This window comes from Mesoplodon bidens (assembly GCF_964165515.1).
Source record: "Mesoplodon bidens genome assembly, chromosome: 15".
Taxonomy (NCBI): Eukaryota; Metazoa; Chordata; class Mammalia; order Artiodactyla; family Ziphiidae; genus Mesoplodon; species Mesoplodon bidens.
Genome location: NC_138171.1, coordinates 43,493,096 through 43,513,167, shown reverse-complemented (window position 1 = coordinate 43,513,167; position 20,072 = coordinate 43,493,096). Strand labels below are relative to the sequence as shown.

General features: G+C 48.7%; 3 protein-coding genes across 5 annotated transcripts in view; all 3 read right to left on the bottom strand.

Moving 5' to 3' along the window:
* The window catches only part of SEPTIN14 (septin 14), a gene marked incomplete at both ends in the record, with an annotated part of 563,121 nt that overhangs the window by 197,140 nt on the left and 345,909 nt on the right, over positions 1-20,072 (bottom strand). The gene's annotated exons all lie outside the window — the stretch shown is intronic.
* Positions 116-12,478, bottom strand: PHKG1 (phosphorylase kinase catalytic subunit gamma 1). Of its 2 annotated transcripts, XM_081256312.1 has the most exons (11): positions 12,401-12,478; positions 8,352-8,412; positions 6,098-6,189; positions 5,446-5,624; positions 4,956-5,010; positions 2,442-2,507; positions 2,000-2,163; positions 1,529-1,619; positions 1,239-1,392; positions 968-1,093; positions 116-595 (listed from the first exon to the last, which is right to left on the bottom strand). In XM_081256312.1, exons 3-11 carry the CDS (start codon positions 6,178-6,180, stop codon positions 350-352), a joined length of 1,164 nt encoding a protein of 387 aa, XP_081112438.1. In that variant the 5' UTR covers positions 6,181-6,189; positions 8,352-8,412; positions 12,401-12,478; the 3' UTR covers positions 116-349. The 2 variants fall into 2 exon arrangements, with proteins under 2 accessions (XP_081112438.1, XP_081112439.1); XM_081256313.1 differs by lacking the exons at positions 8,352-8,412; positions 12,401-12,478 and adding an exon at positions 8,142-8,186.
* On the bottom strand, positions 8,339-16,790 carry CHCHD2 (coiled-coil-helix-coiled-coil-helix domain containing 2). 2 transcript variants are annotated; one of them, XM_081256316.1, is made up of 4 exons: positions 16,607-16,790; positions 13,835-14,084; positions 12,401-12,551; positions 8,339-8,412 (listed from the first exon to the last, which is right to left on the bottom strand). In XM_081256316.1, the coding sequence occupies exons 1-4, from the start codon at positions 16,654-16,656 to the stop codon at positions 8,354-8,356; spliced, it is 510 nt and encodes a 169-aa protein (XP_081112442.1). In that variant the 5' UTR covers positions 16,657-16,790; the 3' UTR covers positions 8,339-8,353. The 2 variants fall into 2 exon arrangements, with proteins under 2 accessions (XP_081112442.1, XP_081112443.1); XM_081256317.1 differs by lacking the exon at positions 8,339-8,412 and adding an exon at positions 10,852-11,149 and having other exon boundaries at positions 16,607-16,784.

Sequence of the window (20,072 nt, the reverse complement as noted above, 5' to 3'; positions counted from 1 at the left end):
TTTTTCATCCTCACCCTGGGACCCTAAAGGCGGTGCACCGAGTGTCAGTAACTGTGGGCATCCCATGAGGACAAGCGGACATGGTGGTATAGCTGGGCCGTGGAGAGGCAGGGTGCTCCTGGTTCTGGACCACAGCTGGTCCCCCACTCCGTGGGCCTGGCTCCAACTGCACTGACCACCACGTGATGCCTCCAAGAGGGGAGAGTGGCCCCAGCTCCTGGGGTCCAGGCTGGGGCCAAGTACCCCCTCTGGACAGGGGCCTGCACACGCTCTCACTCCTGTGTCCTCCATATCGGTGGCTTCTCCTCCCGGCCTGACCCCCGTCCCACCTGCCCTGCCGCCCTGCCCGTCAGTAGCCCTCCTCAGCCAGGGAGAGGAGCACGGCCTTGGGTGTGTTCTCGAAGAGCGCCGCCCGGTTCTGCTGCTGCCCCTTCTTCACCCAGTGGCCATACATCCGGAAAGCGTAGGCGTCGATGAGTCGCCGCAGGGGCCGGAGGGCATAGGGGTCTCGGATGACGATCTCCCGGGTCACGGGCTTCACCCGGCGGTACTGGTAGTAGATCCGCACGGAAGCCAGCACCGTCAGGGCGATCACCTGCGGAGGGCCTGGCCTGAGAGCTGGACCCGCCCCGCGGCCTGTTTCCTTCCCGGTCCGTGACAGCAGGCCCTGAGCTTGTTTGCCACGAAGGCTCGTGTGGTTTCCGCTGGGCCTGTCCTAGCGTTCCCGCCTGCCCCCACCCCCATTACCCCCATTCCTGCCCGACAAGCAGGCGCAGGGCTTGAGGCTATCGGAGCCAGAAGCCAGAAGTTGAGCTGCAACCATCACAGGGCTGGGCGGGAGGAGAAGGGTGGGTGCTCTGGAAACCCCGTGGGCATAAGGAGTCCCCAAGAAGGGCACCGGGAGCTTGGACTTAAGGGGCCTGCGGCACCTGCCCCGGGGCCCTGAGTGGCAGGTGAGCTTAAGTACCTTGAACTTCCCCCGGGGGCTGAAATGACGCACTTCCTCCACTGTGTACTGCTGGAAGAAGGGATGCGCTAAGGCCTCTTCTGCCGAACAGCGGCCTTTGGGGCTCACCACCAGGAAGCGGGAGACCTGAGAGAACGAGACAGAACAGAAGACATCTATGGGGGGTCCCTCCTGGCAGGGCCTCCATCCCGTGGCATGCACGGTACACTCCCCTCTCCCCACTGTACTTGCCCCTCGCCTGACCCCTGAGCCAGGAGACCTTTCCTCTCACCAAGTCCTTCACGGTGTCCGAGTAATCATCCCATTCTGGTGAGCCAAACTGGTAGTTGCCACTCATGATCATCCTCAACATCAGCATCTGCTTGCGGTGCCAGAAGGGTGGGGAGCCGGCCAGCAGCGTGTACATGATGACCCCTGTGCTCCACCTGGCACCGGGCAGTGGGGAGGAAGGCAGGAGGGCCAGCTGTAGCTCCCACCGTGCCCTCCTCCCCAGCCAGGTGCTCCTGGCCATGGGGGCATCCCTGTCCCTACGGGTCACCTCCCTCCCCCCAACACACTCACATGTCCACCTCCTTCCCATAGCCAGGGTGGTCATCATCCATGGAGCACTCAATGATCTCAGGGGCCAGGTAACTGGGGGTCCCACAGACCTCTGCAGGGATAGTTTCCATCAGAAGAGGTCAGCAGAGGCACTTGGAAGAGGAAAGCCCAAAGAGACAATGGAGAAGGAACCGAAGTGGTGGCTGGGCTGGGACTCTCTGAACACGGGCCTGGCCCAGGGCCAAGGGCAGGGCCAGGGTGCTGGGTCCTGTGGCCACCTGATGGGGGACCGGCAGTGGCCTGGTCACTTCTAGCTATCCTGGCCTGGCATGCAGGCAGTGGGAACCTGGCAGCCCAGTCCGGGGAAGAAACACCCAGCCCTGAAATGGTAGGATTTTTACTTTGGGGGGGAAACCCAGGCAATCTTTGTTCCTAGGAGAGCTGAGGAGAGAGCCTGAGCCCCTGACATGGGCCAAGACCATGTTACCGGACCTCGCAGCTTCTCTCCTGGCTGCAGCTGGCAGGAAAAGCCGAAGTCCGTGAGCTTGATGTTCATGTTATCATCCAAGAGGATGTTCTCAGGTTTCAGATCCCGATGCACGATATTGAGTTTGTGCAACGTGAAGATCACCTCCAGCAGGGCTCTCATGATCTTTCTGGGGTGGGACAGGAACAGGTTACTGTCATCTGCTACTCTGCAGGGTCAGGTAACAGGCAGGGACACCAAAGCCCATAAGCCGGCTGGACTGCAAGTGAGGGAGGACTCAAGACAGGCCAGGCCTACCTTAGCTGAGTCAAGGAGGAAAGGAGGCCACCAAAGCCAGCGGAGCACACTGCCGACCCAGACGGGTGCATGCCACGCCTCCTCCAAGACCTCAGTGCCTAAGCAAGGGACTCAGGCCGGAAGTAGGGAGAGGGGCAAATGGACCCTCACCTGGTTTCCTTCTCACTCAGGGTGACCTTCTCATTGAGGTAATCAAAGAGTTCCCCTCTCTTCATCCTGTGGGGACAGAGGGTTTGTAGCTGGATGTGCCCCAAGGCTACCCCCTCCTTACCCTGCTCCCAGAAAACTGTTTCCCACCCTAACACCTCCAGGGGCAAAGTGGGCTGCTCCCCACAAAGGACCAGGGTCTGTGGGGAGGGGCTAGGGAAGTGAGTGGAGAGGCTGTCTCCGAAGGTTGAAAGAAGAACAAGGGAGACTGCGGGCTGGGGGATGGCACCAGTGCGAAGGTCCCCCCATGTGTGGGAGTGACAGCATGGACTGGGATCCATCAGGGTCAAAATCAGGGTTGGGAGGGGAGAGAGGGAACTTGAGCCACTGGCACAAGGCCCCAGACCCAGATCAGAAGGACAGGAGTATCCTGATTTTTCCCAGGAACAAACAGAAGCAACAGTAGTGATGGAAGAGCAGTTTTACCTATTTTAGGATTTCGTAGGATTAAGAATTGCAGTTCCATTTTCTCACTTGGGATGATCTAGAAAGAGGTTTCTGCTAGAATCATCTAGTTATACCCTGAAGGGCAATTTGGGGCAGCATTAAAAATAGCTTCCCCAAGCAACTTCTTCAAAGGTTAGAGACATTTGAGCTGCCCCCAAGGGCTCTACAGGACAGTGCCACCGAACGGAGTTGAGACAGCTAGAGCTGGGCAAGTCTGGAGGGGTCCTAGGAAAGTCTCCTTTGCTTAAATAGGAAAGGTGCATCCCGCCTGCCCCTCCAGGAAAAGCAGGGCCCAAGGGAAGAATTCTGGCCAGTATCTGAGGGAAGCAAGAAAATCCTTGAACTTAACCGGTGGGGCGGGGAGTTGAGTTCTGTTTGAGGAGCAACCCAGAAATTACAGAAGTGAGCCTTGTTTCATACACGATTGGTACTGTGTCCCTAAAAGGCAGTGTGTGCCTCCAGTTTTGATCACTTTAATTCCATTTTAAACACACTAGGAGAACTCACTAATAGCAGCAGCAGCAAAAAGATTTACCAGTCAACACTGGGACCCTGGCAAGGTCCATCAGCAGGCTCCTGCCTTCCTGGAGCTGGTGGTTGAATTGTACACACAGGCCAAGTTAAATTGTGTCTCCAAGAAAAACTTAACACGGCACGTGTTCAGTATGGCTACAAAATGAAGTGTTCCAGCAATACAAAATCTGCTTGAATGATTTTCTCAAGTAAAGCTAGTCCCTAAATTAGCAGTTATATATGGAGAAGTCAAGACAGCTCTCCAACAAAGGTGTGTGTTCTTTAGTGAGGACTCGAATGGAGCAGGGGCATGGGAGCTGGAGAGTTCCCTTCTTTGGGAAACTTTTCCAGTAACAATGGTAAGAAGTCTGAGTGCACGGTTCACAGAGCACTTTGCGTTGTTTGAATTTGATGCTTGGAGCTTGGTGAGAGGGACAGTATCGTTTTTCCTTGCCTGAGAAAACAGAAGCTCTCCCAGCTAAAAGGCCCACTGGTCCCTGAGGGCAGAGGGCCCTGTGACAAGGAGCTCATCTCAATAGCCCTGTTGGTGCACAAGCAGGGGAACAGTGACATGTTGCTGTTGATGCTCCTGCTGACGACAACGATGATGATGTCAATCTTTGAACCACATCCCAAATACAATCTCTACCACCTGTCTCCCTGGTGGCCCTCTTGCCCCCATATCGCTGGCTTCCTCCTTTCCACTCTTGCCCCCTTATAGTCAGTGGGACCCTTTATAAAAGTAAGTCAGATCACATCACCCTCCTGCTCTCATTCCTCCAAAATTCTTACCTCCAAAATGCCTGCATAATCTGCTTTTTAGTACTGACCGAGCTTGCATCCTGCCATCGCCACAGGCTTGCTCCACTCCCCCATCCTGACTTGCTTGCCGAGCCTCAAACATGCCAAGCCCACCCGGCAGGGCCCCTGCTCTGGCCGTTCCCTCTGCTAGAGGCTCCTTCTCCAGGTCTTGGCACAGATCCCTCCCTCCCTTCATCCAGGTCTCTGCTCAGGTCACCTCCTGGAGAGCATTCCCTGCCCACTCCCTCTGACCCCTGCTCAGCTTTACATATATGTGTATTTGTATAACTCTGTGTGTGATTTATGACTCGATTGCTTTCTGTTCACACCCTGTGAAAATTAGTGCATGAAGTAGGATTGCGTATCCTCACGTCTAGAATAAGTATTGAATGACCACCATGGTCATCATCATGGTGGTTCATAATTATTAGCATTTACATTGTGCCAGTCACTGTGCCATTATTACTCCTGCAATACCGACAGGAAAGCTGATACTGACAGAAATCATCCAGCCCATAAGTGATGGACCCAGGATTTAAAACCTGGAAGCCTGACTCCAGGGGCTGATCTGCCTAAAGTGTCTGTGACCTTATTTGGCATCCACAGTTTAAGGGGCTGGCTGCTCGTCTCCAGGAAGCCCTGGATGGGGGACTACAATAGAAGCCTCTCCAATAGGCCCCAGGCCTGGGTACTTACAGATCAAACACCAAGAAGAAGAAAGTGTTGGTCTCATAAGTGTCCTTCAGCTGTACTGAAATGGAAATGGCTCGCTCGTCTCAGGCAACAGAGGAACCCAGGCGGGGGCAGTGGAGGCGCGGGGGCAAGGGGACTAAGGCCGCTGTGGCCAGACTCAGAAGCTGGAAGGGGTATCGCTATGGTGTTCAAAGGAGGCGCACCAGGGGAGGGGGCACCCAGGGACTTCACACTCCCATTCCCGCACCTGCACCCAGCCCTGCCTGTCACTCCTTCTGTGGGGCTGAAAGAGGGGGCTTAGAGCTGACTCCTGAGAGCAGTGAGGGTGGAGCCGGGAGCCTCAAGCCTCTGGGCACTGGGCTTTCAGGGCCTCGGGGTGCGGGAGACACTCTGGTGGCTCTGGCTCGCTGAACTGGGGCCACACTCCCCGGCTTGGGTTATCAGAGCACACCCATGGCAGGGCACCGCGCCGCGGCTCGGGGCCATCACTCACTGATGTTGGGGTGTCCTGAGACCTTGCGCAGGATGTCCACCTCCTTCTTCGTGGCCTCTCGCAGCTCCTGCACCTCCTCGGAGCTGAAGCTGCCCCCACCCGTGACGTCGATGATCTTCACAGCGTACTCCTGGAGTGTGGGCTTGTGGATGCAGCGCCTGACAACGCTGCTCACTCCCCTGGGGGTGCAGAGGACAAATCATCCCTGGGGCCCCTCACCCCAGATCCAGGCCACAGCAGAGATGTCCTGCCTTGTCCCCCAACTCCCTGTGAGCTTTGGGGGATGGTAGGATGAAGAAGGCACAGAGAGGGCGATCTGCCTGGAGCCCAAGAGGAAGAAGCCTGCTCTGGGGCCTCCTAGCTCCTAGTTCAGTGCTCTTTCTCGGCACGGAGGAAGAAGCTGTACCCTCTCAGGGCCATAAGCTTCTCTCTGACACCTGATTCCTGACCCTGCCCCCAAACTGGGGGAGCTCTTGGCTGGGAGAGGTCTCTAATCTGGGTGCTCTTATACCCGCTTCCTCCATCCTGGTGCAGGAGGGCAGGACCCCGAACTGAGAGTTTCTCCAAGTGGACAGTGCTTTCGGGATGGAAATGGGGCCAGTGTCCGGCCGGAGCCCAGGACAGAACTTCATGGGGAAGGTCCGGGCCTTACCTGCCCAGGATCTCCTTGGGATCGTAGTTCTCATAGAAGCCCTGTGCGGAATAGGAGTCTGGCGGTGTCTTGTACTGGGTCATGTTCAGCTCCTTAAAGAGGGGAACAGAAAGAAGCGGTCAGCCTTCCTTACCTGGGGGATGTGCTCTTTGAGGGCTGAAACCGTTTCTCCCTTTTTGTTTTTTGGCTGCACCGCACAGCATGCGGGATCTTAGTTCCTTCCTCTGGTAACCAGGCACCCAGCAGAACCAGGGATCGAACCCGTGCCCCCTGCACTGGAAGTGCGGAGTCATAACTGCTGGACCACCAGGGAAGTCCCTCTCCCTCATCTTTGTATTTCCTGGCATCGGTCTGGCCTCTTGTGAAATTCAAAATAAATGTTTATGAATTTTTTAAAAAGCTTTGGAAAGAGCCCAACTTGCTTCTCCCCACTGGCTGTAAGCTCTCGTGACCCCAGGTGACCATGTGGCTCCCGGCATGTTCCCGTTGTTAGTTGTTGCTCCCCGGTAGGAGCAACAGATGGGCAGCCAGGCCCAAGCCCAGGCTTGAGGCAGGAATCGGGCCACCAGGCTGCAAGGTTAGTTCTGACAGGGCCAGCACACGCTTGATTTTAGAAAGCACCACTGAGAAACTCTGCAAAGGACAAATTAAAGTGCTCTTTCCTTTCCTCTTTGAGGTGACGAGGCTGGTCCTGCTTTTCCTCGGCCTGCTCTCTGCACTTCTGGAAAATATGCTGCTCCCATAACCTCTCCTTATCTCCCCAACTTGTAACTGTCCTACCCAGAAAACACCCCTCCTTCTGGGACAGCCTTGCTGTGCTTCCCATTGCTGCTTCCTCGCCCATTCTGCCCTTAGTTTTTGTGATCACTGTCCCTCCCTCACCCTTCCTTCCTCCCTTCCTTCCTCCCTTCCGTCCTCCCTCCCTCCCTCCTTCCATACTCTGAGAAGTACTGTGCCAGGTGCTCTGAGGGATGCAGAGTTTGATGGGTGAGTCCTGGTCCCAGCCTCTGGTATCACTTGTTCTCTTATCTCTATCCCCCCGTGATCATCTCTAGATCATCCCAACCATCCCTCCCCACTGTGCCCAGTGCAGGTGTGTCGCAGGTGCTGCTCCGTAGATATAAGTCAATGGCTGGAGGTGTCCCTTTGGTCCAGGTTCCTGCCAGCAGGATGGTCATGTCCTCAGAATGCCCTGTGTCCTACCTAACGATGGCCTATGAGCCCTGAGTGGTCCTGCTGCAGTGTGGGGCAGAACGGAGCCAGGACACTCAGGCCTAGACCCAGAGGAGCTGGCCGGCTTTGCTTCAGGAACATAGAGGCCACTGGGTACGGAACTCCTACCTCACACAGAGGATTTGAGAAATGGAGAAAATGCTGTACCAACAGGAAGAGGGGCAGATAGAAAATGGGCACGAGCTGCCTCTCAGCAGGGCCAAAGATGCCTCTGGTCCCATTTCCACTGCCCTTTCTGGGTCCAAGAAGGTCTGGCCTGTCAAAGAGGCCAATTTGCTGACCAGCCAAGCAGCAGCCCTGGCTGCCTCAGGACAGGCTGGCTGTTCCAGGAAGGCTGGTGTCCCCACTGCTGGGTGCCTGGTTACCAGAGGAAGGATTAGAATAACAACAGTCTCCTCTGCCAACAGCAGGCTCTGGAGCTGTCTCTGCTCCACCCTGTCAGCAACCCCAGCTGAGCACCGGAGTGTCTGTTCCCCATAAAAACTAGCCCAATTCCTGGTAAGCCCTTTAAAGTTCCCACGAGGGGCATCTGTTCCCCCTCCTCCCCCCACCTCCCAAAGCTGGGTAAGGAAAGGTCTCTCCCTTCCTGCAGCCCTCCCTGCACAGACGGCGTATGTGGACCCAGCCCGGGATGCCGTCCCGTCGGGGCCCGTTCCCTGGCACAACTGGCCCCACTGAGCCCCAGCAGCACTCCCGTCTCCTGGGGTGGGCGGTGGAGGTCTATCTTGCCTTATCCCCTTACTCTAGGCCTAACCTGGGGCCAACTTCACGCCTCTGTCCACTGCCCCCGCCTGCATTCCCCATGCCTTACCGAAGATGCCTTTGGAAAGGGTCCCCAAACGGGAGTAGGTAGCCTGGTCCTTTTCGGAACATGACATCCCTCCCTGAAACTTAGAGAATCAGTGCTGCCGCTCTTCTGGGCCCATGTGCCACAGAAGCAGGGAGAGGTGGGTCTGAGGGATGTGGGGGGTTCTGTCTTCCCTACGCCACAGCCTCTCCCGCTCCCCACACAGCTACTCACCTCTATGTCCTCACAGGCCCTGGAATGAACGTGACAGGAATCCCAAAGGTCCAGGAGCCCCCTGGGGACAGAGGACAACAGAGGGCTGAAGCGTGTCCCGAGCCGACGCTTGTGGCCAGAACAGGATATCTTGCTGCTCTTCCTTCAGGCTTTGCTACGGAAGGCTGATGTGCCAAAAATAAATCCCAGCTGCAAAGCTGGGGTGCAGGCCAAGGCTCAGTGTGACAGTGCATGAGTCGGGGCCAAGGCTCAGCAGGGGTGACCTCTGGTGGAGGGTGAGGGAAGCTCCGGTGGCCTGGGAGCAGGCAGGACAGCACAAGATGACCCATCTTCCCTCTGGAGCTCACTCAACCTCCAGGCTTAGAGGAGATAAAGCCATCTTGCTGGGAACACGCTGGCTTCCCTAGGAGCCATTCCTGTGTGTGCTGAGAGCAGAGCCCTGGAGACACCCCAGCACACTGGCGTGCCCACCCTGCAGCCCTGGGTGCTACAGGGACCCGCTCAGCTACGGTTTGTGTGGCTGCCTGACACAATGCAGACCTCAAAGGCTAGGGAACATTCCCTTCAAGACTCCGTCTCTGATCTGCCTCCATTTCATCCTTAACTTCAGCCTGCAGTTTCTAATGAATGAGTTCCATGTGCCAGGAAAAGCACATGGGCTCTAACCGTGTGTTGCTTTAGGCTGTTTGGGTGAGAGTCCTCATCGGTGTGAGTCTAGCTCAAGAGGCTGACAGAGTTGGAAATAATGTATGCAACATGCTGGCTCACAAGTAGACCCTTTTTAAATGCTCACCCTCATTCTAAAGCTACCTGTTCTTCAAACCCCTAGTTCTTCTAATATACCAAATGAAGAAAGGTGTAATACACTGCTTCATACAGGTGCTGAGCCCACAAAAACCCATTTAATGAGCATTTTACAATGCACTTCATATGCACTCTCATTGGGCTCCCAAAACTCTGGTATTAAGCCAATTTTAGAGAGAATGTGACTTGCTCGACAAGGTGAGTAGGAGGGCCTAGGTGAACCTCAGATGTAGGCCCACGTGCTCTTTCCATTGTATCACACTCGCCACCTCTTCCATTCTGGGGAAATACTTGGCTGAACTGCTATATAGAAAGGAGTTGTAAATGACTTTGCCCCTATCCTTAAAGGCCTCCAGCTTATTGAGATGCAACATCTGGTTCCAAAGATGAAAACACTGAATTCTCCTTTTACTTACTGTCAATAAGCCTTTTTCCCCTGATTCTAAGCTGCAGACGCCTGCTGGCTTACACTTTCAATACGTGACAAAAATCCCTTCTGACTTTAGGGCAAAAGGCCAAAACACCTGGTGGATCATTCCCCGTGACCTTCTCTGTGTAGCCATGGCTCCCACCAGAGGCAGGCCAGGTCAGCCAGACTCTTCCATTTTATTGTCAGTGGTTCATTTTCCTTTGATTCAGTGATTCAACCATATTTGGGTACCCACCATACAGCATCACGCCTTGGACATAAGGGGCATTAACCCTATGAACTAAGAGGTCCTGAACCTTTAGGAAAATGGGCAAAAGAGCCCACTGATGAACCCAGGAGGGAATATGCTGGTGGACTGGCCAGTAGTGAATTGTCTGTGGTCATTTAGGTCCTTGAGCAAGGTAGTCTTGGCCTCTTTCAGGAAGTGAAAGATTAGGTACAGAATGGGGCACTGTAAGAACACCGCTGAAGACGAGGTAACTGAATAATTCACTTACTCAACAGCACTTCACTCACCTTGCAGTTAACAGAGAGGAAAAAAAAAATCAGATAATGGAAACTCTGAAAGGTGTATTTGAAAGTAGGAAAACTGCAGAGCACAATGGAGACTGGAGGTCAACCCCCAGAAGTAAATGAAATTTTGAGCTGTGAGGGATGGAGCTGGGTTCATTAAAAAAAAAAAAAAAAAAAAGATGCACCCCAAATTGAGTCCAACATGGACTTAAGACAGCTTGGAGAGGGCAACTTGAGTCTTTCAGGAAGAGGAAGCTACAATGCCTTAAGTAGAATAAAAACATCTCCAGGGAAACTGCCTATATTAAGAGAATGAATTTTCATCTCCAACCAATAAATTGGATAATCTAAGTTAACAATGATGTGTAGTGCTGAGCTGGCCACAGGGAGCCCACACGTGTAATGGGTCTCCTCCCACATTTCCTTTATCATTCACCTGATTGCAACAGTTAGTATTTTAGTTTCGTTACTGCTCAGTTTACTGAACATTGGCTCCAAACGCCTGTAGCACCTGGAATCTTTTTAATGAGCAGCACGCTTGCTAGGGAGCTACTCCTCACATAACTATTTCTCTACCAAAGCTCCTCAGGAAGCTCTGCCAGATCCTCCAGGTGGCCACTACTTTAATATCCAGAGACTACAGACTAGATACACTTAAAGATATGTAGAGACAACTGTGTTCTTCTGCAAAATGCATTCTGTTCAGCATGTGTATACCATGAGAGATTTATAACCTTATACTTAAGAGACACATTTGGAAATAAAATCACTTTATTCTAATTAATTCACAAACAAAAGCATGTTTAAGAGGCCACACAAACATCCGCCTAGCCCCAAACTCAATATCATCTCAGTGAGCTTCTATACGGTGAGAACACCCTCTTCTACTGCAATCCTGAAGCACAAAAGCTATTAATGACTGAGGAGCGGTTTAACTGGTGGCTTCACACTTTATATCTTCACTATCAATTATACTTTTAATGCTAAATCAACGTGGTCATGAGAGATGGTTTTTCATGCCTTCAACTGGAACTTCTTGATTAAGCTAACCCTGCAAACAAAAAAGGTTTGTTAGAAGAGCACTAGCTACACATTCTCAACAAAACCGAAGTCCTCCAAATTATGAAAGCAGGGATGAAGCCCAAGGTTGTTAGTTTCTTTCATAAGCTGTTTAAGGCATCCTGCAACCAATTAAACTTCAACTCTACACTTTGAAGCAGAAATATAGTTACTTTGGTATTAGACGTAGCTTCATCAAAGACTTCTGATAAACTTGGCCATGCAATCTCTTAATTCCACAGTTCGACCACCTATAAGGATTAACTTCTCTCCATCCCTATTTCCTACATAAATGAAGGTGGGAACTTTGAGAACCACTAGCCCAGACCAGGGTTTTAAAACGTCTTTCCGTAAAGAATCAGGTAAATACTTTTCGCTTTGTGGGCCATATAGTCTCTGTCACAACTGCTCAACTCTTCCTTTGCCATGGAGAGCAGCCATACACAATACCTAAATGAATATGAGATGGCTGTGTTTCAATAAAATTACTTACAGAAACAGGTGTCAGGATGGCTTTGGTAAAGGGACCATAGGTGGTCAACCTCTGGCCTAGATCAATTCAGTATAAGAAGCCTGAAAAATGACTCTGTATATATTAAATATACTCTGTGACTCCATGAGAATCAACTATAGACTTATCCACAAAAACCCTTTCTAAGTTGCTAAATAAAATCTTCAGAACTATAAATAAATAAATTAATTAAAATGCAGGCGGGAAAATGAAAATAATCATTTTTAATAGATGATGAACTCTTAGATTGAAAGGAGGAAATCACACAAAAACAAGTTGACCGCCAACATTCCAGAGAACCTAAATCTCTAAGTCCCACTGAGGGATTTAATAAACTTGTCTCTCTCAAACGAGGTGTGCAGAATGACAATGCTCTATCAGATCTTGTGCTCATTCCTGGACTTTGGTGAAATCAGCACTAAGGCTATGCAATAACCACAATAAGACCTTGGCACACTAATCTATACCCGCCTAAGGAAGAATCAGATTCAGAACGTAACTGAATCTGATTCTTCCTTAAGCAGGTAAAAGCCTAAGATAATGACTAGAAAACTCTGGACCAGCTCCTTGTTAGAAGAGTTAGATTATTTTTAGAGTAATTTAAACAAAATCTCCTCTAATTTGTCAGTTTAATTTATTAAACACAGACTCCCTAAGTTTTTTAAGGTCCAGGGGTACCATTCAGTGAATTAAGCAGATGCAAGTTCAACCATGGATTGATGTATCACCTACCGTTCGCCAGTCTGCACTGTTTCAGCACCTCACTGAAACCTTCACAAAGCTTAAGGTCACCCTGGTTCTGGGCACACTCCAAAAACTGTTTCACCTCAAAAGAGCATGGGCCATTCTGCTGCTGCTGTGCCAGCTGGGTTCCCTGAGGCTCCTGCAAAGGCATAACATTCAGGACTGTTAAGAAAGGAAATCAGGGACTTCCCTGGTGGCACAGTGGTTAAGAATCTGCCTGCCAATGCAGGGGACATGGGTTCGAGCCCTGGTCCGGGAAGATCCCACATGCCGCGGAGCAACTAAGTCCGTGCGCCACAACTCCTGCACTCTAGGTCCCGTGAGCCACAACTACTGAGCCCGTGTGCCTAGAGCCCGTGCTCTGCAACAAGAAGCCACTGTAATGAGAAGCAGAGTAGCCCCCGCACAAAGCCTGCGCACAATGAAGAGGAGCCCCCACTTGCCGCAACTAGAGAAAGCCCATGCGCAGCAACGAAGACCCAACGCAGCCAAAAGTAAATAAATAAAAAGGAAATCAGACTTATACCCGAACAAAGAGCAACAGCCACTCTTTGAGGTTAACTGGGGGAACAGAACTAGAACCAGATGCAAATTAAAGTTTCTATCTAATAACATGGACAGTGAAAAAAATTAAAGGCAGAAAGAAATGAGCTTTAACAAAAATCCCAGTTGTCATCAGAAAGATTCATGAACAAAGATGCAAATAAAATGGTTATCTGGGCATCTAAAGACCAGTGGTTCAGTGATGTTTCATGGAGGAAAAAATGGGCCTACTACAAAAAAATAGATGGATGAGAGTTTTAAGTACATTAGAAATACAACAGAGTATACACCCATGCTCCTTAGAGGAGAAAATTCACATATCTCAGAAAGAAGGGCAGTGGCAAATATCAGGTAAGAGATGAGAGAGCACAGAGCTATTAAAAAGATTTCTGAACACTTAACAAAGATTGAAACTGAATTAGTTAAACGTGACCATGACTAACAAAACAAAACATACATACATGTGTATATATTTATATTCATTCATTCATTCACTCATTCATTTATTTATGCCAGGCCACACAGCTTCTGGGGTCTCAGTTCCCCAACCAGGGATTGAACCCCGGGCCCACAACAGTGAAAGCGGCAAGTCTTAACCACTGGACCACCCAGGAATTCCCCAAAATATTTAAAATAAGGGGAAAGTGGCTGTTTGACAGTGCATCAGGTTGAACTGCCACAATTCTCCTCCTTGAGAAGAAACACCATTTGTCCAGGACTCTCTGACGCTGGCCTAAGTAAGGTACTAACTCAACTGCTGCCAAATATGGATAAACCATTCTCCACAGGTGGAGACAGTCCCAATACATAAGGCACTTACAACTAACTAGGTTTTCTCATAAAATACACCACCGAAGAGAATGCTGCCCCAAATCTTACCTGGTAAGTGATGTCAGGCCTTGAGGGCTCAGCATTACTTCCTCCACTGAAGCCACCAGTGATAGCATGACCCAGAGTGTGGCCGACGGCAGAACCCACAGCCACGCCGGCTGCAGTGGTTGCCATCTGGGCCATCAGACCTGGCTGCCGGGGAGCAGCAGCAGGGGAGCCAACAGCAGATGGTGGAGTCACTGCTGGTGGCTGAGCTGTGGGCGCTGGCCTGGGCGCAGTTCTCATCTGAGGTGCCCGGCTGTGAAAAAAGGAACAGAAAGTATAAAGTTCCCACTCCCAACCAAGTTTGGAAATTGTCAACTTTTTTTGTTTTGTTTTGTTACGCGGGCCTCTCACTGTTGTGGCCTCTCCTGTTGCGGTGCACAGGCTCCGGACATACAGGCTCAACGTCCATGGCTCACGGGCCCAGCCGCTCCGCGGCACGTGGGATCTTCCCAGACCGGGGCACGAATCCGTGTCCCCTGCATCGGCAGGCGGACTCTCAACCACTGAGCCACCAGGGAAGCCCAACTTTTTTTTTTTTTTAATAAATCCAACAGGATATTAAGTCGATGCTATATTCTTTTTTTTAAAAAATAATATTTATTTATTTGGCTGTGCAGGTCTTAGTTGCAGCACACGGGATCTTCGTTGCAGCATGTGGAATCTTTAGTTGCGGCATGAGGGATTTAGTTCCCTGACCAGGGACTGAACCCAGGCCCCCTGCATTGGGAGCGCGGAATCTTAACCACTGGACCATCAGGGAAGTCCCAGGAAATTGTCAACTTAAATAAACAAACAAACGAAAACCCCTTGTATATTAAAATAACCTCAGGATTTCATTTTAAATTATTAAATGCATATACTACATACATACAAGAAAACCTTACAGAACACAATTCCCTGAACTATTTACATCATTTTCTCTTTAACCTTTTACGGTTGTAATCACCAAGTATAAACGTTTTTTTCCCTGCTTTTCTCCAACCATTTCCATGTATTCACAAAGTCTATAGTATCTTTAGAGAACACAGGTATTCCAATACGTCATAAAAATCAATATAACTGTTAATGAGACAAAAGCCTCTACCTTCCTTCGTGGAGCTGACATCCTATTGAGGGATCAAATAAATGTTAAGAAAAAAATATTGAGAGAAAGGGCAGCATGTTGTGGGATGCTGCAATTTTAGGACAGTCAAGGGAGGTCTCACTGAGCTGGTAACAAATGAATGAACACGGAAAGATAGTCATCTGGGGAAATAAACTAATCCAATTCCTTCATTTTACAGATTAGAAAACTGAAGCCCAGTAAGTGGAAGTGACTTGCCTGAACTGTTATACCTAAACTGATTTCAACTATTTCCCACCTGTAGAACATTTGGATGCCTTCAAAATTTCACTAATCTGTCCAATGTTGCTCCAAAAATCTTTCACACGGATTATACCAACTCTGTATTTTTATTTATTTTTTTATTTTTTTTGCGGTACTCGGGCCTCTCACTGTTGTGGCCTCTCCCGCTGCGGAGCACAGGTTCCGGATGCGCAGGCTCAGCGGCCATGGCTCACGGGCCCAGCTGCTCCGCGGCATGTGGGATCTTCCCGGACCGGGGCACGAACCCGTGTCCCCTGCATCGGCAGGCAGACTCTCAACCACTGCGCCACCAGGGAAGCCCTCAACTCTGTATTTTTAGATTGTGGTTTCCCTTCCTTTGGATACCGTCTTTCCATTACGTGAACTCCTTCCCTACGCTCCTAGCACGTAGTTTGAACACAATTCACTTCAGTCTAGAGAAGCAACGTGGTCCTCTGCTAAATGTCCTGAATGTGTCACCAGAAAACTCAGGTCTGAGACCTGGCGTCTCTACTTATTGGTGGCATGACCTTGGACAAGTCACTTATTCTGAGTCTCCAGTTTCCTTATTCCTGTAAAACAGGAAAACATCTACCTCTGAGGCTATCAGGAGGTGCAATGAGCAGTACATTTTACAAGTATTTTATCAACTAGAAAACGTCATGTACACATGAGGCCTTAGTGACTGTGTCCCCTACTGGGCCGAGCCCTTAGAATGCTCACTGCTCCTGGAAGGTGCTCAAAGATTATTTACTGAATTGAAATACGATCGTTTCTCCTGATTATACTACCTTACACTTTTTTTTCTTGCTATTTTTTTAAAAAAATGTATTTATTTAATTTACTTATTTTTGGCTGCATTGGATCTCCGTTGCTGCGCGTGGGCTTTCTCTAGTTGCCGCGAGGTGGGGCTACTCTGCATTGTGGTGCGCGGGCTTCTCATTACGATGGCTTCTCTTGTTGTGGAGCATGGGCTCTAGGCACAAGGGCGTCAGTGGTTGTGGCGTGCGGGCTTCAGAAGTTGTGGCGCACAGGCCCAGTAGCTCCGCGGCACACGGGATCCTCCCGGACCAGGGCTCGAACCCGCGTCCCCAGCAATGGCAGGCGGATTCTTAACCACTGCGCCACCAGGGAAGCTTTTCTTGCTATTTTAGACGTTTCAGCCAGATTACACTTAGGAATGTCCATTTCTTTCTAGAAGTGGCCTGTTTTAACTTAAAATGGACTCTAAGTATTTTAAGTAATAATTCATGGACATTCCAAATTAGCAAGTTTGCCACTAACAGGAAAATTAGCCAAAGCCCTACAACCAGCTTGCGGCGATCGGATGCGGGCCCACGCCGCCCCAGCCTTCGGCCGCCCCGAGGCCCAGCGCAACCTCCCTCTGCGTCACGGCGCCGGCAGGGCCCCAAACCTCGCGGTGACCTCACCTGGCCGGAGGGGCTACGCGGGAAGTGCGGCTTCGGCTTCCACGAGGCATCTTAAATGCGTGGCGAAGCAGGGTCTACAAGCACGAGACTCGCAGGAGACCCTAGCTGCTTCTGCGACGAGCGAGAGCGGAAGTCGGAAGGCGGGGCTGGACTCAGCGCGCGGCCAATCACAGCACAGGCAGAGGCCTTCCTTTCGCCGACGTCTCCGCGGGTCTGAAGGTCACAGGAAGAGCAGGACGTCACGACGGCGCCTTGTCGTGCACGGTTTACGTCAGGAGCTCGGCGCCAGGACTGTTTAGAAAAACGGAAGTAGCCGTGGTTGTCGTGCAGACCTTGTCCTCCAAGCCTAGCGCGAGTCACAACCGCTAGCTGTTTGCTTCCTAGGGCACAAGAACCGTCGCTACTACCTTCAAACGTTTGCCTTATTAACATGGTAGGTCGGCTCCAATCTTGAGAGAGTGAGTCAGAGCTCTGGCGTGATTGTCTCTGGACCTTGGGCCAGTTACTTAACCTTTCTCACCATTAAGTTACTCATTTGGGTAAATATTTTTTGAGGCACAATGTGGGCACATAATAAGACGGAAAACTTTAGGGATCGACAGAGCTGAGTTGGTTCTACTTGTATTTTGTCCGTGGATCCAGTCAACAAAAGTTATATTCAGACAGTAATAATGCCTTACATTTATGTATTTCATACATTTTCAAACCCCTTTCATATATTATAGAATTTGTGCCCGTAATTGGTATGGTATTCGTTCACTGATAATTAAGTGAGATGTTCTGAATGATCTCCAAGTGCTAGCTAGGTTCTGGAGACAGAGCAGGAAATAAGACTACCTCCAAGGAGTTTAAATTCAGGGAGGCAAGACACAAACACCTACATAAATTAGATGGTGGTGATATGAAGTGAAAACAGGGTAAGGGTGGTAGGGAGTTAGGGGTTGGAGAGGGCATGAGTCTTTGAAGAGGAAGTATTTGAATGGAGTTCTTGAGGAAGTGCGGAAGCAAGCCTCGTGTTTATCAAGGGTACGAGCATTCCTGGCAAAGGGAATGGCAATTGTAAAGGCCCCAAGGATCTGTGCTTCAGTGATACTTGGTGTGAAATGCTTTTAACAGTACATTTTAGCGCCTCTGCAGTAGGGGACAAGTTAACTAGTGGCATTTCATGGGGGGCTTCATGGGAAAGCCCTTGAGGGTGGGGTGGGATTTATGGAGGAGAGAAAGCAGAGGTAGAACCTCCATTTCTGCTTGGATGCCAATCAGAAATTTCCCCCTTCCACCAGAGGTAGCAGAGTTTAACGCAGCCTTTCCAGCAACAGCAGAATGTTTGTGGAACTGAGGGGTAAATAATGCAAAAAACCTTTGTGAAAAACAAAGTTTTATTTTCACAGAACTTTTTAAAGAAATGAAAGGTTTACAAGTGATAAGCCTTTGTATTCGCCTTTGGATAATTCATAAAAAGAGATGGGAGAAAGGAACTTTATTTATAAAGGACATTCTGGCACCAGAAGAGCTTAGAGTGAGCAGAGCTTTGGACAGACAGGCATGCAGACCAGAACAGAGACAATTTTAATCATACTTAGCTAAGTCATTAATTCCTAAATTGAAGAGAGAAAATTAGATGTTTGTACAGGTTATTTTGTGATAGTAAAAGATTAAACAATCTAAATTCCTGTCAGCAGAATACAGGTTAAAAAAATTATGGCACATTCACACAATATGCAGCTATAAAAAAGAAAGAAGTTTTTCTGTGTATTGATATGATTTCCAAGATAAACTGTCAAGAGAAAAAAAGCAAGCGGCAGAATTGAGTATAGGGTGCTATTTGTGAAATGGAGAGAAAAGCCCATAGTGTCCGTGCATAAAATATCTTTAGCTGATAACACTGGTTGCCTTCAGGCAGTGGCATAGGGGTGAGACTTTTACTGATAACATTTTCTATCTCTTGGATTTTGAAACAGTTAATGTATTACCTCTATTCAAAAGAAAAGAACATGTAAAAAGTTAAATGAATAGCAAAAAAGTGGGAATTGAAAATAAATAGAATTCTGCTACCTATCATTTGCAGTTTGGCGGGTTAGGTGTGCTGAAGTTCACACTTTAGTAAAATTTATATACCAACTTATTCCGTAGTGATCACAGTCATTCTCAGCGAATGCAATTACAGTGATCAAAATTTGAGCAACGAACTCTTGCAGGCATTGTTACAGATATTTGATACAGATATTTGGCTGAGTGGACTTTTGATGATTGCAATAAAAATTCTACTGAAATTAGGTGGTAAATATCAGAAGTTTTAAAACTGTACAAACTCTGTTCCAGAAATTCCATGTCTAAGAATTTGAGAAAGTCATGAATGTGAAAGAAATTAGTCATAAGGATGTTGATTTAACAAAATGTATAAAATAGGGAAAATGTGAAATAACCTAAGTGTCCTGCAATATACAATTAGTTAAATAAGTTATAATACATACATACAATGAAATGCTATGCAGCCATTTAAAATGTTGTGAAAGAATATCTGAAGTGAGAAGTATCTTCACAAAATACCAAGTGAAAGAGCAGGTTACCAAGTAGTATACATAGTATGTTTGTATCTTGAGAAAGTTCTTTTATATTTTAAAGGCTGTAATTATATACATCCCAGTAGTGATGTTATCCATTGGATAGTGATTTCTTTCTTCCTTCCTTTTTTTTTTTTTGGCTTGTCTATATTTTCCAATATGTCTATAGTGAACACACAATAATTAAACCTACATTGGTGGTTTAAAATATGTCCTCAAATTCCTTGACACTCCCTTCAAAAGGTGGAGCCTAATTTGTCTCCAGCCTCCTGAAAGACCCTGAGTTAGAATCATCCAGCTAAGCCACTCCCAAATTCTTGACCCACAGAAACTGAGATAGTAATTTGTTACACAGCAATAGGTAACTAATACACGTAACTTCTACAGTGAGCATATTTAAATTTTAAAAGCTCTAGTATGTAAAATGAGCAAAATCTAGTTAGAACATCTTAGTGTTGCTTTAACATAGCTGATGTCTGTCTGGGTATGCTGTACTTTACAGCAGGAATTGTGTAGGAACTGAGATGTTGAAGACATTAAGGTCCATACACTGTAAATGTAGTTTTTTCTTTGGATAACTAAGACATAGTTATATGATTATAGTGCCTTGCACGTATCAGACAAAAAAAGAATGAATGAATGAATTAAACTGTTGATCTAAAAGTACAGAATACTATAAAACAAATGGTTAAGTGGTGTTTATATGAAGTTCTAAAGGATTTTAAAGGAATGGACATTCAGTGTGGATGAATGCTTCAGGGAGAAAGTGGCACCAAGTGCCACTTTCACTTAGGTGAAGTTAGTTTTAGAAAAATTAAAATTGTAAAGGGCACACTGAGTAGCACAGCACAGATTCAAAGGAAGAAGCAGAATTGAATATGGTGAATTTAGAGGACAGAAGA

Bases quoted from the DNA above. Each gene is read 5' to 3' on its own strand.
- PHKG1 (XM_081256312.1), bottom strand. From the start codon at position 6,180: ATGACCCAGTACAAGACACCGCCAGACTCCTATTCCGCACAGGGCTTC. The intron at 1,094-1,238 runs GTGAGAGGAAAG...TCGTTCTCTCAG, and splicing joins CGGACACCGTGAAGGACTTG to GTCTCCCGCTTCCTGGTGGT. The intron at 596-967 runs GTACTTAAGCTC...GGCCCTCCGCAG, and splicing joins GCCCCCGGGGGAAGTTCAAG to GTGATCGCCCTGACGGTGCT.
- CHCHD2 (XM_081256316.1), bottom strand. From the start codon at position 16,656: ATGCCTCGTGGAAGCCGAAGCCGCACTTCCCGCGTAGCCCCTCCGGCC. The intron at 12,552-13,834 runs GTAAGATTTGGG...ATGCCTTTGCAG, and splicing joins GGCCTGACATCACTTACCAG to GAGCCTCAGGGAACCCAGCT. The intron at 8,413-12,400 runs GTAGGTGATACA...CTCTGTCCCCAG, and splicing joins ACAGTGCAGACTGGCGAACG to GGGGCTCCTGGACCTTTGGG.